Source organism: Salmo trutta, chromosome 10, assembly GCF_901001165.1.
Source record: "Salmo trutta chromosome 10, fSalTru1.1, whole genome shotgun sequence".
NCBI lineage: Eukaryota > Metazoa > Chordata > Actinopteri > Salmoniformes > Salmonidae > Salmo > Salmo trutta.
In genome coordinates, this window is record NC_042966.1 from 14,910,405 (window position 1) to 14,931,070 (window position 20,666).

Consider the following 20,666-nt stretch of genomic DNA (forward strand, 5'->3'; position numbering starts at 1 on the left):
ACATTACTGATACTGTACAACAGAGGATAACTAACTAACTAACTACCTATAGCTACTATTTACATTACTGATACTGTACAACAGAGGATAACTAACTAACTAACTACCTATAGCTACTATTTACATTACTGATACTGTACAACAGAGGATAACTAACTAACTAACTACCTATAGCTACTATTTACATTACAGATACTGTACAACAGAGGATAACTACCTAACTAACTACCTATAGCTACTATTTACATTACTGATACTGTACAACAGAGGATAACTAACTAACTAACTACCTATAGCTACTATTTACATTACAGATACTGTACAACAGAGGATAACTAACTAGCTAACTAACTACCTATAGCTACTATTTACATTACTGATACTGTACAACAGAGGATAACTAACTAACTAACTACCTATAGCTACTATTTACATTACAGATACTGTACAACAGAGGATAACTAACTAGCTAACTAACTACCTATAGCTACTATTTACATTACTGATACTGTACAACAGAGGATAACTAACTAACTAACTACCTATAGCTACTATTTACATTACAGATACTGTACAACAGAGGATAACTAACTAACTAACTACCTACCTATAGCTACTATTTACATTACTGATACTGTACAACAGAGGATAACTAACTAGCTAACTAACTACCTATAGCTACTATTTACATTACTGATACTGTACAACAGAGGATAACTAACTAACTAACTACCTATAGCTACTATTTACATTACAGATACTGTACAACAGAGGATAACTAACTAGCTAACTACCTATAGCTACTATTTACATTACAGATACTGTATAACAGAGGATAACTAACTAGCTAACTACCTATAGCTACTATTTACATTACTGATACTGTACAACAGAGGATAACTACCTATAGCTACTATTTACATTACAGATACTGTACAACAGAGGATAACTAGCTAACTAACTACCTATAGCTACTATTTACATTACAGATACTGTACAACAGAGGATAACTAACTAGCTAACTACCTATAGCTACTATTTACATTACTGATACTGTACAACAGAGGATAACTAACTAACTAACTACCTATAGCTACTATTTACATTACAGATACTGTACAACAGAGGATAACTAACTAGCTAACTACCTATAGCTACTATTTACATTACTGATACTGTACAACAGAGGATAACTAACTAGCTAACTACCTATAGCTACTATTTACATTACAGATACTGTATAACAGAGGATAACTAACTAGCTAACTACCTATAGCTACTATTTACATTACTGATACTGTACAACAGAGGATAACTACCTATAGCTACTATTTACATTACAGATACTGTACAACAGAGGATAACTAGCTAACTAACTACCTATAGCTACTATTTACATTACAGATACTGTACAACAGAGGATAACTAACTAGCTAACTACCTATAGCTACTATTTACATTACTGATACTGTACAACAGAGGATAACTAACTAACTAGCTAACTAACTACCTATAGCTACTATTTACATTACAGATACTGTACAACAGAGGATAACTAACTAGCTAACTAACTACCTATAGCTACTATTTACATTACTGATACTGTACAACAGAGGATAACTAACTAGCTAACTACCTATAGCTACTATTTACATTACAGATACTGTACAACAGAGGATAACTAACTAGCTAACTAACTACCTATAGCTACTATTTACATTACTGATACTGTACAACAGAGGATAACTAACTAGCTAACTAACTACCTATAGCTACTATTTACATTACTGATACTGTACAACAGAGGATAACTAACTAGCTAACTACCTATAGCTACAATTTACATTACATAAACCGTACAACAGAGGATAACTAACTAGCTAACTAACTACCTATAGCTACTATTTACATTACTGATACTGTACAACAGAGGATAACTAACTAGCTAACTAACTACCTATAGCTACTATTTACATTACTGATACTGTACAACAGAGGATAACTAACTAACTAGCTAACTAACTACCTATAGCTACTATTTACATTACTGATACTGTACAACAGAGGATAACTAACTAGCTACCTATAGCTACTATTTACATTACTGATACTGTACAACAGAGGATAACTAACTAGCTAACTAAATACCTATAGCTACTATTTACATTACAGATACTGTACAACAGAGGATAACTAACTAGCTAACTAACTACCTATAGCTACTATTTACATTACTGATACTGTACAACAGAGGATAACTAACTACCTAACTACCTATAGCTACTATTTACATTACTGATACTGTACAACAGAGGATAACTAACTAGCTAACTAACTACCTATAGCTACTATTTACATTACTGATACTGTACAACAGAGGATAACTAACTAGCTAACTAACTACCTATAGCTACTATTTACATTACAGATACTGTACAGCAGAGGATAACTAACTAGCTAACTAACTACCTATAGCTACTATTTACATTACAGATACTGTACAACAGAGGATAACTAGCTAACTAACTACCTATAGCTACTATTTACATTACTGATACTGTACAACAGAGGATAACTAACTAGCTAACTAACTACCTATAGCTACTATTTACATTACTGATACTGTACAACAGAGGATAACTAACTAGCTAACTAACTACCTATAGCTACTATTTACATTACAGATACTGTACAGCAGAGGATAACTAACTAGCTAACTAACTACCTATAGCTACTATTTACATTACAGATACTGTACAACAGAGGATAACTAGCTAACTAACTACCTATAGCTACTATTTACATTACAGATACTGTACAACAGAGGATAACTAACTAGCTAACTAACTACCTATAGCTACTATTTACATTACAGATACTGTACAACAGAGGATAACTAACTAGCTAACTAACTACCTATAGCTACTATTTACATTACAGATACTGTACAACAGAGGATAACTAACTAGCTAACTAACTACCTATAGCTACTATTTACATTACAGATACTGTACAACAGAGGATAACTAGCTAACTAACTACCTATAGCTACTATTTACATTACTGATACTGTACAACAGAGGATAACTAACTAGCTAACTAACTACCTATAGCTACTATTTACATTACTGATACTGTACAACAGAGGATAACTAACTAGCTAACTAACTACCTATAGCTACTATTTACATTACAGATACTGTACAACAGAGGATAACTAACTAGCTAACTAACTACCTATAGCTACTATTTACATTACAGATACTGTACAACAGAGGATAACTAACTAGCTAACTAACTACCTATAGCTACTATTTACATTACAGATACTGTACAACAGAGGATAACTAACTAGCTAACTAACTACCTATAGCTACTATTTACATTACAGATACTGTACAACAGAGGATAACTAACTAGCTAACTAACTACCTATAGCTACTATTTACATTACAGATACTGTACAACAGAGGATAACTAGCTAACTAACTACCTATAGCTACTATTTACATTACTGATACTGTACAACAGAGGATAACTAACTAGCTAACTAACTACCTATAGCTACTATTTACATTACTGATACTGTACAACAGAGGATAACTAACTAGCTAACTAACTACCTATAGCTACTATTTACATTACTGATACTGTACAACAGAGGATAACTAACTAGCTAACTAACTACCTATAGCTACTATTTACATTACTGATACTGTACAACAGAGGATAACTAACTAGCTAACTAACTACCTATAGCTACTATTTACATTACAGATACTGTACAACAGAGGATAACTAACTAGCTAACTAACTACCTATAGCTACTATTTACATTACAGATACTGTACAACAGAGGATAACTAGCTAACTAACTACCTATAGCTACTATTTACATTACTGATACTGTACAACAGAGGATAACTAACTAGCTAACTAACTACCTATAGCTACTATTTACATTACTGATACTGTACAACAGAGGATAACTAGCTAACTAACTACCTATAGCTACTATTTACATTACAGATACTGTACAACAGAGGATAACTAACTAGCTAACTAACTACCTATAGCTACTATTTACATTACAGATACTGTACAACAGAGGATAACTAACTAGCTAACTAACTACCTATAGCTACTATTTACATTACTGATACTGTACAACAGAGGATAACTAGTTAACTAACTACCTATAGCTACTATTTACATTACTGATACTGTACAACAGTGGATAACTAACTAGCTAACTACCTATAGCTACTATTTACATTACAGATACTGTACAACAGAGGATAACTAACTAGCTAACTAACTACCTATAGCTACTATTTACATTACAGATACTGTACAACAGAGGATAACTAACTAGCTAACTAACTACCTATAGCTACTATTTACATTACAGATACTGTACAACAGAGGATAACTAACTAGCTAACTACCTATAGCTACTATTTACATTACTGATACTGTACAACAGAGGATAACTAACTAGCTAAATACCTATAGCTACTATTTACATTACTGATACTGTACAACAGAGGATAACTAACTAGCTAACTACCTATAGCTATTATTTACATTACTGATACTGTACAACAGAGGATAACTAACTAACTAACTACCTATAGCTACTACTTACATTACAGATACTGTACAACAGAGGATAACTAACTAGCTAACTAACTACCTATAGCTACTATTTACATTACAGATACTGTACAACAGAGGATAACTAACTAGCTAACTAACTACCTATAGCTACTATTTACATTACAGATACTGTACAACAGAGGATAACTAACTAGCTAACTAACTACCTATAGCTACTATTTACATTACAGATACTGTACAACAGAGGATAACTAACTAGCTAACTAACTACCTATAGCTACTATTTACATTACAGATATTGTATAACAGAGGATAACTAACTAGCTAACTAACTACCTATAGCTACTATTTACATTACTGATACTGTACAACAGAGGATAACTAACTACCTAACTACCTATAGCTACTATTTACATTACTGATACTGTACAACAGAGGATAACTAACTAGCTAACTAACTACCTATAGCTACTATTTACATTACTGATACTGTACAACAGAGGATAACTAACTACCTATAGCTACTATTTACATTACTGATACTGTACAACAGAGGAGATTGAAATCGCTTGGTGAAGGGACATGTCAGAGTGGGACAACTATCGACTACTCATGGATATACAGTTAATATTATCATATTGTAATCCTAATCATCCTCCCCAGCTACCTCCACTACGTGTCTGACCTGGGGAACGGGGCTCACCTGATCAAAGGCAACTCCAACTCTCCTCTGAATGACAACCACTGGCACAACGTGCTCATATCCAGAGACACCAACAACCTGCACACTGTTAAGATAGACACCAAGGTCACTACACAGACCACTATGGGGGCCAAGAACCTGGATCTCAAAGGTAACACACACACACACACTGTACATACCATACTACCCTTCTGCTACTATGGAATCTCTCTGCCTCAGTCCTTGTTCCCTAACAGCAGAGGGCAGTACTGTCAGCTAAGAGAGAGACAGATATTGTTGCATGGAGCTGTCACTCAAGTTATGCTGTGTTCCTATAGGTGACCTGTACGTAGGGGGAGTGGCTAAGGAGATGTACAGGGACCTTCCCAAGCTCGTCCACTCCCGGGAAGGCTTCCAGGGTTGCTTAGCAACCGTTGACCTTAACGGCCGACTACCCGACCTGCTGGCCGATGCTCTAGCTACCACCGGACAAGTGGAGAGGGGCTGTGAAGGTACACACACACACACAGGTACACACACACACACAAACCATGAGTACCTACACAAAAAAAGTATAGAGAGACACACACATACCAGGACTTTCTCCTTACCATTGCATATCATAGCATTTTTTAAAACTCATTCCTTCACTCTTGCTCCAGCTAACAGCTGTTTTTATTACGTTGGAGATTATCCCCCTTGTTTGGGCATCTGGCTTTCTCTTCCCTCTTTCTCTCTCTTTTGCTCTCTCTGTTTTTTTGTTCGTTTTTTTTTTACAGGCATTTCTATGCTTTGTTTTTACTAACCATCTAACATATTTTGCTTGTCGTTGTTTTGTTTTTGTTTTCGGCTGACGAAAGTTGCATTGATGAAAGCTGACTTGCAAGGTAGATCGCTCTGTGTGTGCGTGTATGTGCCTGTGTGCGCTTGTGATCGACTGGGTTCGAACCTGGGTCTGCTGCGCACCACACGTCTGTGTTAGCCTACTAAGCTAAAGTTTAGGCATTAGCTCAGCTAACGTATGTGCTCAGGTCTCAGACAAGGGTACTCATTACGCAAGCCACCTCGGTTACACTTGTGGGTGCATGTGTGTGGTGTGTTCTGACGTAACCTGTCCAGGTCACCGTAGTGACATCATCCCCTCAGTGACACCATTACTGTTTCATTTAGACCACACACCCTGCACCTCCTTCACTTGGAAGCATGGTTCTAACCCCACCCCCTGCTTCTAACCCCACCCTCTTCTGTTTGACCTCTCCCTACCTGTATCTAACCTAGGCCTACCTCATGGACAGCTACAGGATGTCCAGTGAATTGGAATTCCAATTCAACAATCCAAAAGTGCTATTCATTTTCAATGAGGATCAACTCTTAAAGGAATGATTCACAAACATTTTGGAATTAATATGTTTTTTCTGGTCGATTTAACCAGAGAATTTTTAAGGGCTTATTCTGATTATTTTCTTACTTTCAGCAGCCTCTGGTTGACATTAGCCTTCATCGTTTAGAAGTTAAAGGATTTGTCTTTCCAGGTCCCAGTACTACCTGTCAGGAAGACTCTTGCTCCAATCAGGGCGTGTGTTTGCAGCAGTGGGAGGGATTTAGCTGTGATTGCAGTATGACATCATTCGGAGGACCACTCTGCAATGACGGTGAGTCACTTTATTTTTCTATTCCTATGACCTATTTCCTGTTTACTACTTTCAATTTCCTGTTTACTACATCCTTTTTCTGCTCATTTGACAACAAGTCATGTAAATCTGTTGTTCACAGCGGGGACCACGTATATCTTTGGTCGTGATGGGGGTGTGATTGTGTACACCTGGCCTCCTAACGAGCGCCCCAGTACACGGGCTGACCGGCTCGCGCTGGGCTTCAGCACACAGCAGAAACACGCTACCCTGCTACGGGTCGACAGCGCCTCGGGACTGGGGGACTACCTACAGCTACAGATAGTAAGGAGTACATTGTTTAACACTGGCCTCTACAAAATCCCTGTGGAACTGCGCTCTGTCTACCTCGAATCAGCACTCTGCTACACTACCAGCTATAAATCCCTTTCTCCCTTCCTATCCTCTTTCTCTATCCCTTTCTGTCCCTCGATCTCTCTCTCTCTGTGTCTATTTTTCACTCCTCAGGATAAAGGAAATATTAGGGTAGTGTTTAACGTGGGAACAGATGACATCAACATTGAAGAGACTGCTAAATTCGTTAATGATGGGAAGTACCACATAGTTCGGTTTACCCGCAGCGGAGGCAACGCAACCCTGCAGCTGGACGACTTGCCAATCATAGAGCGTTACCCCTCAGGTAAGGACCGACCATAGCCTACACCCGCCTGTCACAGCCAATCACACTACAGGACTTCGCTTTACTTCCTGAATAAAAGGAAGTGACTATATACCGCAACTGTTTCTTTCAGTATTAATATAAGGATGTTGTAATGTTGGTGTTTCTGATGTTATTACTACATCATAGCTACGTTACTATTAAGACTTTTGTTATGACTTGCTGAAGATCAAATGTCTATGTTATGATGTAATTTTCCTGTTAAAACATTAAAAAATGAAATATGTAGTAACAGTTCCCCTGTTGCCTTGACTCCAGGGAGTCTGTACTGACATGACTGGTCATTTATGTTGCTATGTTAAATAGTGTGATACGTAAATGAGCCATGTAAACATTTAATACAGGTAATAGTTGTGTTTTATTTAAAAAATAAAATAATAGCCATTGGGGCATTTGGCCAAACAGCAACACAATAAACGTTTCATTTTCTGAGTAAACTAGACTGAAAAAAAAAAAGAGAGAAAAAATGATTGTATTAGATTTTTTTTTGCATTGGGTTTTTCAACATTTGTTGTTGTTTTTATATAAAAGTAGTAATCATATATTTTCGAGAGTTATTTAGTTAGATGTTAGCTAAACGGCTAAACACTAGACAGAGAGGTGTATAACTGTTGATCTGTTAGCTTTAACAATGATTATCGTTATTATTCTGTTGTTTTATCAAACTCTCTAAACTCCTGTCTGTCAGATGATAATTAACTGTTTAAATGTCTCCTTAAATCAAAGCCCATGAACAGAAAGTCAATGTCCGCTCGATGGTTGCTGCTCCTGATCGTAACTCTTATTGAAATGAAGACACAGCGACAATGATCGGACCGACTAACAGGACCTTGGTCAGGACTTTGACTTTCTCTTCATGGCTGTTCATTTTGTTGTCCAGCTCCTGTGCCAGGTGTTGATGTGCGTAATTACTGTGTTTTCATCTTTAAATTAAAGGCAACATTGATAACGAGCGCCTGGCCATCGCTAGACAGAGAATCCCCTATCGACTCGGTCGAGTAGTTGACGATTGGCTATTCGACAAAGGTAAAAACATCATTAAAATTACTTAAAACTTTTAGCTTAAAAGTCAACCTGAAGCAAGTTGAAACTGTGACCATCAACTAACATCTAAAATTATAAATTCATAACTAAGTTTAAACATAGTAGCTGTTAGAGTGTAATATTGTCAGACTGTGTAAACTGTAGTGTAACTGTACTGTTCTGTAATACACTACTTCACTGTAAACTGTAGCTAGAGAGAAAGCTTGATAATACCAGGTTAAAGGGACAATGGGAAGATTCATCTGAATAAATGTGAAACTAGTACAGATAAAAAGGGCTTTATTAAGATTCTGTCATAATGCTGTTTCTCCAATTGTAAACATTTAAAGGTTTCACTTTAGAATAACTCCTCGTAATAAAGCATTTATAACGGCTTAGTAAATAGTTTATTCATAATTTATGAATCATTATTCCATTCATAAGATGTTTAATATAGGTCCTTATAAACCATTCGTTAAGTCTTGTTGCGTGGCCTGATGAAAGTGTAGAATATTTGTACTTTATAAATAGTTTCTAAATGTTTTGAGTGACCAGTGTAATTTCTCACAAAAAGATGGACATGCCATTGGTAGACATTCCAACAGTACCTGATGTTCCTTAAAGGTCCAATGCAGTCAATTTTATCTCAATATAAAATCATTTCTGGTTAACAACTAAGTACCTTACTGTGATTGTTTACTATTAAAATGGTCAAAAATAAACAATAATAGCTTTTCAGCAAAGAGCAATTTCTCAAACAAGAGTGTAGCTACGACTGTCTGGGAGTGGTTTGAGTGGGGAGGGGAAAACAGAACAGTAGGGTACATTGTTACCCAGAAATGATTTTAGGCTGTATTGAGATACAAAATGCCTGCATTGGACCTTTAAATGCTTCCAGTGCTTCAGTCTTTTACCACAGACTATGTTCACACATGGCTTTGTTTGGCTGCACCTTTACTGGGCTTTTAAAGGTAGTAACTCTTTAAATGTAATTGAATAGTTCAGCACAATAATGTATTCAGATATTTGTTTCCTTACCTCGTAAGCAGTCTATGGACTGCTCTTCATCTTTCATGGAATCATTCTGCGCGTAAACCGGAATCTATTGCGACGGCATGGAACGTGTAGGATAACAAGCAGCGGTAATTCTGGTGTTTGGGTTTTCGTCACTGGTTATTTGGCCGTACCAGGATTGGGTGAAAGCGGTGCTTAAACTTTGACTGCTTCATGCATGTGGGGAAATTAGAGGGTGGGCCTTTGGCTGAGGGTTTCCTTTTGCGAGTTTGTCGATTTCTAACATGTATGGACCCACACAGCTGACCAAATTCTAAGATTACACTGCTCTAAGGAGTGACTGCAATCCACACTTTTGTTTTAGTAGAAAAATCACTGCCAAGAAATGCTTATTTGACCATTTTCTGGATTTTTTTTATTTTATTTTACTCAACATAGGGTGTGTCTGAGGTTACACATTACAATTGTGTGACTTTTGGAATAAAATGTTCAATATATTTTCTTGAACATCCTCTTTATTTAGTGCTGGTTGTTTAACCACAGATATGTCATAGGGGGCATTTTGAGACCTTTAAGGAACATCAGGCGCTGCTGGAATGTCTACCAATGGCATGTCCATCGTTTTGTGCGAAATTACACCGGTCACTCAAAATGTTTATGAAGTATCTATAAAGTATAAACAGCCCACACTTAAGACGAGGCCATGCAAAGAGTTAACTAATGATTAGTAAATGCTTCATAAGAACATATATTACACATCTTCTGAGTGATCTTATGAATCATTATTAAATACTTTAAAAGTTGTTTAGAAATGTGTGAATAACTAGGTTACTGAAATGTACAAATGTGGGAGTAATGATTAATAAATGATGAATAGACTATTTACTAATCCGTTATAAATGCTTTATTACGTGGAGTTATTCTAAAATGATACCACATATCAATGTTGAACATCATATAGTCAAAGTAAAGTTCATAATCAGATATTACTTGTAAGACTTGAGAGATGTTAAATGCACTGTTTCTTTTTATTAACCTCTTCAACTTCAGCAGAGCTCCTTTAAATACCTGAAGTCCCTTTAACAGTGACCAGAGACAGAGCTATGACCTGTGCATGCTTCATAGAGCTTCATATGGCTTTATAATGCTTCATTCAGCTTCTTAGGGCTTCATAAGGCTGTAATAACCATATTTGAGGGAAAACAATCGATATGTCCGATCAACATGATGACTTGCTCCTGATGCGTCTCCAAGAGCAACCATCTCTCAGCTATCTCATGTCCTCTCTCTTCATCCTACTCTTCCTTTCATCCACCTTCATCGTCTTCTTTTCATCCTCCTCTCTTCCTCCAGCCCGCCATTCCACAGTACATCTCAGCCTTTGGTCGTGTCCCACATCATACTTACAACAAGCTAACATTACGATTAAAGTGTATATTATCGTCACACCGACGACTCATATGTATGCGTGTGTGTGTCTGTGTGTTTGTGTGTGTGTGTGTGTGTGTGTGTGTCCAGGCCGCCAGCTGACCATCTTCAACAGCCAGACGACGGTGACGGTGGGAAGAGGAAAGGAAGCAGGTCAGTTCCAGGGTCAGATGGCCGGTCTCTACTACAACGGACTGAAGATACTCAACATGGCCGCCGAAGGACACGCCCACATCCGCCTCGAGGGCAGCACGCGATTGGTTGGGGACATGCCCTCCTCCATCACGCCCCAATCCAGCGCTGCCGCCGGGGCAAACCGATCAGACCCCGCTGCCAATGCTGGCGATATCACCACGACAACCGCCACAAACAGGAAACAAGGAGGAGGAACTACGCAGCAGGTAGGAAACTAACTATGACACTAAGGCATAAAAAGGCTAATTAAGCAATTCATAACCTCACAGATATAGATACTATAAACTGTATCTGCTATCACCAGTCAGGAGGTTATGGTGAACAGGCTCTCTTTGTTTGTGATTGAGAGGGATTCTGGGTTATGAAATAGTCTGTCGCACTCTGAAAAATAATAATTTCCAATGATGCGAGTTGCCATGGAGATAGTGAACCCTCTTAGGTATTCTCTCTCTCTCTCTCTCTCTCTCTCTCACTCTCTCGTGCTCCATAGTGTATACCTCCTTTGTGTATACCTCAGACATAAATAATGGAATGCAGAGCTGTGAGCAGAGCCTCAGGCATCAATAATAGATCTAGATGGATGGAGGGTTTGAGTGATGGAGTGAGACACAGTGTTCCTTTTTACACCTCAGACGTGTGTGTGTGTAGTTGGTGGTGTAACTGGTTTGCAGAGAGCATTGCAAATGAGTCAGTATCCCAAGATGGGAACTAGGTCAGACAGAATGTATGCTCGATATGCTGCAGTGTGTGTGTGCATGCGTGTGTGTGTGTGTGTGTGTGTTGCAGTGAGTATGTGTTTAATAAGAAACACTGATCTGCTGCTGGGGTTACCTAGCAACCAAGCTGTATTCAACAAGTGTTCATGGACACACACAAACATAGAGGTAACATGTAGGCTGTACTTAGTTACAGTCGGCTGCAGCAGAGGGAGGAGCAGTGAAACAACTTAATGGTGGATCAGATCAAGTAATCGATTTTGTGTACGTGTGACGTGTGTGTGTGTGTGCGCGTGTGTGTGAGTTTGAGTGTGTTTGATGTGTTTCTTCCTGCTGCCCTGAGTTTAGTGAGACTCTCTCCTAGGAAGTCAGAGTTATTAATAATGTAAAAGAGTGTGTGTGCTTCAGGGCTCTGTGTTTTGCTACAGTCTGCTCTGACTCACTTTGCTCAGTTTAGTTTGGATGTTATCGGTGTGTGTGTGTGTTTTTGTGTGTGTGCGTGCGTGTGTCCGTGTGTGTGTCCATGTGTGTTATATGGGTAGAAGCAACTGTAGCAATCTGTCTCCTCCCTCTATCTATCTCTCTCTCTCTCTCTCGCTCTCTCTCTCTCTCTCTCAGCAGTGATAGGTAGTTAGTGTATCAGTACATATGCAGAATAGCTCCTCTTCTCTCCTCTTCTCTCCGTGCTGACAGAGCTGTAGCCAACAGTGTGTGTGTGTGTGTGTTGAAGTAGAACAATGGCTGCACAGCGGAAGCAGTAGAGCAGTGTGTGTACACCGTGTGTGTGTGAGTGTGTGTGTGTGTTATGTGTGAGCTAGGCAGTCAGGCAGGCATGGACGCTCGCTGGCATTGTTCGGCTGCTCAGGTACTGATTTTACTCCTTCAGCATGATACCATCTTTCGCCTTCATCTCTCCATCTCTCCCTTGTCTCTCCCGCTTTCTTTCGTTATCTGTCTTTTTCCTTTTCGATTTTCTCTTCCCCTCTTTCTTTATCTCTCGCTCTCTACCTTTCTTCATCTGTGCTGGAAGGTGGCATGCATCGCTGCTAGACAAAGAGAAGGAGAGATAAGGCTGTAGAGGAGAGACGGAAGACGGAGAGAAAAAGAGATGAGGCTATAGGAAGAGGTTGGCATGCATTGTTCAGGAGTGTGTGTGCATCAGTGGAACAGACTTGGCTCACTTTTAATTGGCAACTTAAAAGGCTGTGGTTTGATTGGCAGGTCTGTAGTTTGATTGACATGTGAGTAGTGGTCAGCTGACTCCGTTTGGAGTCTAGAATGAGTTGGAGTCATTAGAATCAGCCTGGAATACAATTTGGAGGGGTTACAGTTAAAGGTGTCGAAAAGGCATTCATCTGAAGATACACATCTGCTTACAGTTGCTCTTGACCAATCACGCTCAGGCAATTGAGATCATGGGCACCCTATAAGCAGACAGCGTAATGTTTACTTTTCTCCCGGGATTTTTGATTGTCCAATTAGCAAAAGTGAAATCTATCACATCGTTGCAAGAAGTACCTGGCTGATGTAGCCATTAATGTGAGGTTAGCTTCTATAGTGCCTTTTACTAGACTTCTATAGTGCTGCATTTCTGTTATCTTGGGATGCATTACTCTAAATGTATTTGCATAGATTTTTTGTGAGGGTGTTTGTGGGTTCTAGTCCCGTTCTATGTTGGGTTCTAGACCTGTTCTAGATTTGGTTCTGCTGTTCTCTCCATTCCCCATACTGAGGTTAGTTATGACTACTGCAATGCATCACTCTCCCGTTTTAATACACCGCGGACTCTCAGTGTGGGTTTAAAACACGCACTCACACTCTCGCTCCCACACAAACACACACGCTTATGCACACACACATTTCTCAGCTGTAAAGTCGAAGCAGGCGATGTTTAACAAACTCATGAATATGCACATTCGATTAGCATGATGTTAACTTAAGCTGCAACACTTTGATGTCTCCTTTCTTCTCTCCTCGTGCTTTTCCTTGTCCTACCCTTTGTCCCTCTCTCCCTCTATGACTCTCTTCCTTCATCTCTTTCTCTTCTTCCATCTGTCTTTCTCCCAAGACAGCTCTTTCTTTTTCTCTCTCTCTCTCCCTACCTCTCTCTCTACCTACCTCTCTCTCTCCCTAACTCTCTCTCTCTCCCTACCTCTCTCTCTCCCAACCTCTCTCTCTCTCTCTCTCTCTCACTCTCTCTCTCTCTTGGAAAGAACACAGAACGCTAGTCTTCTGTCATATACGGAGTCCAGATTAACACCCTGATAATCTCTCTCTTTCTGTCTGGTGGTGAGTGCCAGTGTTTCAGGTCTCTCAGTGAAACACGCCCTTCGTTTTTAACGGCCTGAACTTAGAGTTGCCATGGCAACAGGCGGGAGAGTAGGAGAAGAGAGAGGGCGCTGCCAAAGAGAGAAAGGGTGGAGGAGGAGAGGAAGTGGAGAGGCATTGTTCGGCTGAGAGAGAGTGAGGAAGGAGGGGGGTTGGCCAAAGGAGCATCTTCCCAACTTGTGTTGCTCAGCGAGCAGGGCATGGACATGAAGGGTTCATAGTTACTGCACTGTACTATACACTGTTGGTTAGTTACTTTATTATAGTCCTCAGAGATCAGCAATCAGCACATCGGTGGACCACTATACATAGAGGGAAGAGGAAGGAGAGAGGGGAGGAAGAAAGTGGGAAGGAATGTGGGAGAAGATAGGGAAAAGGAGGAAGGGGAGAGCCAGAGAAGGAGAGAGGAGGAGGAGGATATGATTAGATCCCAGCTCGTAACCAACACCTCTCTCCTCCTCTTCTCTCTATCTCACTTCTGTTCTCTCGCTTTTTCTCCGCCTCTCTCTTCACAATTTGGCAGTTTGGAAGTTGCCAGGACTCAGGGGGAAAAAAACATATAGATTTCTGAAAATCAAAAATGTGTTTGACTTCAAGTTGAGAGTTTTGTGTTCTGTTTGCAGAATGAGAGGAGAAAATACTTCACATGTCTATAACACGTACATGAAAGGCTCAAGGGATCCATAAGTATTATAAAAAACAATAGCGTGTGTTTAATGATATATTGTCTCTCTCCAGTCGACAGACGACCTGCTGGTGGCATCAGCTGAGTGTCCCAGTGATGACGAGGACATTGACCCATGTGACCCCAGCTCTGGTAATATATACCATATACAGTACATACTACTACTATGCTACCACACTACTACCCTCACACTCTAACAGTATGGCTAGTAGACTGGAGAAACATTTACTAACCTCAAACACTAACAGTATGGCTAGTAGACTAGAGAATCATTTACTACCCTCACACACTAACAGTATGGCTAGTAGACTAGATAAACGTTTTCTACCCTCACACACTAACAGTATGGCTAGTAGACTAGATAAACGTTTTCTACCCTCACACACTAACAGCATGGCTAGTAGACTAGATAAACGTTTTCTACCCTCACACACTAACTGTATGGCTAGTACACTGGAGAAACATTTACTACCCTCACACACTAACAGTATGGCTAGTAGACAGAGAAATGTTTACTACCCTCACACACTAACAGTATGGCTAGTAGACTGGAGAAACATTTACTACCCTCACACACTAACAGTATGGCTAGTAGACTGGAGAAACATTTACTACCCTCACACACTAATAGTATGGCTACTAGACTGGAGAAACATTTACTACCCTCACACACTAACAGTATGGATAGTGGACTAGAGAATCATTTACTACCCTCTAACACTAACAGTATGGCTAGTAGACTGGAGAAACATTTATTACCCTCACACACTAATAGTATGGCTAGTAGACTGGATAAACATGTACTACCCTCACACACTAACAGTATGGCTAGTAGACTGGAGAAACATTTACTACCCTCACACACTAACAGTATGGCTAGTAGACTGGATAAACATGTACTACCCTCACACACTAACAGTATGGCTAGTAGACTGGATAAACATGTACTACCCTCACACACTAACAGTATGGCTAGTAGACTGGATAAACATGTACTACCCTCACACACTAACAGTATGGCTAGTAGACTAGAGAAACATTTACTACCCTCACACACTAACAGTATGGCTAGTAGACTAGAGAAATGTTTACTACCCTCACACACTAACAGTATGGCTAGTAGACTGGATAAACATGTACTACCCTCACACACTAACAGTATGGCTAGTAGACTGGAGAAACATTTACTACCCTCACACACTAACAGTATGGCTAGTAGACTGGATAAACATGTACTACCCTCACACACTAACAGTATGGCTAGTAGACTAGAGAAATGTTTACTACCCTCACACACTAACAGTATGGCTAGTAGACTGGAGAAACATTTACTACCCTCACACACTAATAGTATGGCTAGTAGACTGGAGAAACATTTCCTACCTTCACACACTAACAGTATGGATAGTGGACTAGAGAAACATTTTCTAACCTCACACACTAACAGTATGGCTAGTAGACTGGAGAATAATTTACTACCCTCCTACACACTACAGTATGGCTAGCAGACTGGAGAAACATTTACTACCCTCACACACTAACAGTATGGCTAGTAGGCTGGATAAACATGTACTACCCTCACACACTAACAGTATGGCTAGTAGACTGGATAAACATGTACTACCCTCACACACTAACAGTATGGCTAGTAGACTGGAGAAACATTTACTACCCTCACACACTAACAGTATGGCTAGTAGACTGGATAAACATTTACTACCCTCACACACTAACAGTATGGCTAGTAGACTGGAGAAACATGTACTACCCTCACACACTAACAGTATGGCAGGTAGACTGGAGAAACATTTACTACCCTCACACACTAACAGTATGGCTAGTAGACTGGAGAAACATTTACTACCCTAACACACTAATAGTATGGCTACTAGACTGGAGAAACATTTACTACCCACCTACACACTAACAGTATGGCTAGTAAACTGGAGAAACATGTACTACCTTCACACACTAACAGTATGGCTAGTAGACTGGATAAACATGTACTACCCTCACACACTAACAGTATGGCTAGTAGACTAGAGAAACATTTACTACCCTCACACACTAACAGTATGGCTAGTAGACTAGAGAAATGTTTACTACCCTCACACACTAACAGTATGGCTAGTAGACTGGATAAACATGTACTACCCTCACACACTAACAGTATGGCTAGTAGACTGGAGAAACATTTACTACCCTCACACACTAACAGTATGGCTAGTAGACTGGATAAACATGTACTACCCTCACACACTAACAGTATGGCTAGTAGACTAGAGAAATGTTTACTACCCTCACACACTAACAGTATGGCTAGTAGACTGGAGAAACATTTACTACCCTCACACACTAATAGTATGGCTAGTAGACTGGAGAAACATTTCCTACCTTCACACACTAACAGTATGGATAGTGGACTAGAGAAACATTTTCTAACCTCACACACTAACAGTATGGCTAGTAGACTGGAGAATCATTTACTACCCTCCTACACACTACAGTATGGCTAGCAGACTGGAGAAACATTTACTACCCTCACACACTAACAGTATGGCTAGTAGGCTGGATAAACATGTACTACCCTCACACACTAACAGTATGGCTAGTAGACTGGATAAACATGTACTACCCTCACACACTAACAGTATGGCTAGTAGACTGGAGAAACATTTACTACCCTCACACACTAACAGTATGGCTAGTAGACTGGATAAACATGTACTACCCTCACACACTAACAGTATGGCTAGTACACTGGAGAAACATTTACTACCCTCACACACTAACAGTATGGCTAGTAGACTGGAGAAACATGTACTACCCTCACACACTAACAGTATGGCAGGTAGACTGGAGAAACATTTACTACCCTCACACACTAACAGTATGGCTAGTAGACAGGAGAAACATTTACTACCCTAACACACTAATAGTATGGCTACTAGACTGGAGAAACATTTACTACCCACCTACACACTAACAGTATGGCTAGTAGACTGGAGAAACATGTACTACCTTCACACACTAACAGTATGGATAGTAGACTGGAGAATCATTTACTACCCTCCTACACACTACAGTATGGCTAGCAGACTGGAGAAACATTTACTACCCTCACACACTAACAGTATGGCTAGTAGACTGGAGAAACATTTACTACCCTCCTACACACTACAGTATGGCTAGCAGACTGGAGAAACATTTACTACCCTCACACACTAACAGTATGGCTAGTAGACTGGAGAAAAATGTACTACCCTCCTACACACTACAGTATGGCTAGCAGACTGGAGAAACATTTACTACCCTCACACACTAACAGTATGGCTAGTAGACTATAGAAACATTTACTACCCTCACACACTAACAGTATGGCTAGCAGACTATAGAAACATTTACTACCCTCACACACTAATAGTATGTCTAGTAGACTATAGAAACATTTACTACCCTCACACACTAACAGTATGGCAGGTAGACTGGATAAACATTTACTACCCTCACACACTAACAGTATGGCTAGTAGACTGGAATAACATTTACTACCCTCTCACACAGTACGGCTAATAGGCTGGAGAAACATTTACTACCCTCACAAACGAACAGAATAGTTAGTAGACTGGAGAAATATTTACTACCCTCACACACTAACATTATGGCTAGTAGACTGGAGAAACATGTACTACCTTCACACACTAACAGTATGGCTAGTAGACTGGAGAAACATGTACTACCTTCACACACTAACAGTATGGCTAGTAGACTGGAGAAACGTTTACTATCCTCATACACTAACATTATGGACAGTAGACTAGAGAAACATTTACTAACCTCAAACACTAACAGTATGGCTAGTAGACTAGAGAATAATTTACTACACTCACACACTAACAGTATGGCTAGTAGACTGGAGAATCATTTACTACCCTCCTACACACTACAGTATGGCTAGCAGACTGGAGAAACATTTACTACCCTCACACACTAACAGTATGGCTAGTAGACTGGAGAAACATTTACTACCCTCACACACTAACAGTATGGCTAGTAGACTGGATAAACATGTACTACCCTCACACACTAACAGTATGGCTAGTACACTGGAGAAACATTTACTACCCTCACACACTAACAGTATGGCTAGTAGACTAGAGAAATGTTTACTACCCTCACACACTAACAGTATGGCTAGTAGACTGGAGAAACATGTACTACCCTCACACACTAACAGTATGGCTAGTAGACTGGAGAAACATTTACTACCCTCACACACTAACAGTATGGCTAGTAGACTGGATAAACATGTACTACCCTCACACACTAACGGTATGGCTAGTACACTGGAGAAACATTTACTACCCTCACACACTAACAGTATGGCTAGTAGACTGGAGAAACATTTACTACCCTCACACACTAATAGTATGGCTACTAGACTGGAGAAACATTTACTACCCTCACACACTAACAGTATGGCTAGTAGACTATAGAAACATTTACTACCCTCACACACTAACAGTATGGATAGTGGACTAGAGAATCATTTACTACACTCACACACTACAGTATGGCTAGTAGACTGGAGAAACATTTACTACCTTCACACACTAACAGTATGGATAGTGGACTAGAGAAACATTTTCTAACCTCACACACTAACAGTATGGCTAGTAGACTGGAGAATCATTTACTACCCTCCTACACACTACAGTATGGCTAGCAGACTGGAGAAACATTTACTACCCTCACACACTAACAGTATGGCTAGTAGACTGGAGAAAGATTTACTACCCTCCTACACACTACAGTATGGCTAGCAGACTGGAGAAACATTTACTACCCTCACACACTAACAGTATGGCTAGTAGACTATAGAAACATTTACTACCCTCACACACTAATAGTATGGCAGGTAGACTGGATAAACATTTACTACCCTCACACACTAACAGTATGGCTAGTAGACTATAGAAACATTTACTACCATCACACACTAACAGAATGGCAGGTAGACTGGATAAACATTTACTACCCTCACACACTAACAGTATGGCTAGTAGACTGGAATAACATTTACTACCCTCTCACACAGTACTGCTAATAGGCTGGAGAAACATTTACTACCCTCACAAACGAACAGTATAGTTAGTAGACTGGAGAAATATTTACTACCCTCACACACTAACAGTATGGCTAGTAGACTGGAGAAACGTTTACTATCCTCATACACTAACATTATGGATAGTAGACTAGAGAAACATTTACTAACCTCAAACACTAACAGTATGGATAGTATACTGGAGAATCATTTAGTACCCTCCAAAACACTACAGTATGGCTAGCAGACTGGAGAAACATTTACTACCCTCACACACTAACAGTATGGCTAGTAGACTGGAGAAACATTTACTACCCTCCTACACACTACAGTATGGCTAGCAGACTGGAGAAACATTTACTACCCTCACACACTAACAGTGTGGCTAGTAGACTATAGAAACATTTACTACCCTCACACACTAACAGTATGGCTACTAGACTATAGAAACATTTACTACCCACACACACTAACAGTATGGCTAGTAGACTATAGAAACATTTACTACCCTCACACACTAAT

General features: G+C 39.6%; 1 protein-coding gene across 35 annotated transcripts in view; it reads left to right on the top strand.

Annotated features, from left to right (window-relative positions):
- Window positions 1–20,666, top strand: part of LOC115201175 (neurexin-1a) — a 92,016-nt gene that overhangs the window by 47,957 nt on the left and 23,393 nt on the right. For 13 of the 35 annotated variants that reach the window (XM_029764573.1, XM_029764550.1, XM_029764560.1 and 10 more), the window contains 8 exons: window positions 5,284–5,474; window positions 5,641–5,814; window positions 6,835–6,954; window positions 7,076–7,257; window positions 7,441–7,612; window positions 8,588–8,677; window positions 11,207–11,517; window positions 15,094–15,172. In XM_029764573.1, coding sequence (XP_029620433.1) covers window positions 5,284–5,474; window positions 5,641–5,814; window positions 6,835–6,954; window positions 7,076–7,257; window positions 7,441–7,612; window positions 8,588–8,677; window positions 11,207–11,517; window positions 15,094–15,172 — 1,319 coding nt within the window. Of the gene's footprint in view, window positions 1–5,283; window positions 5,475–5,640; window positions 5,833–6,834; window positions 6,955–7,075; window positions 7,258–7,440; window positions 7,613–8,587; window positions 8,678–11,206; window positions 11,518–15,093; window positions 15,173–20,666 lie in introns of all 35 variants that reach the window. The other 22 variants (XM_029764547.1, XM_029764554.1, XM_029764544.1 and 19 more) reach the window with 3 other exon arrangements.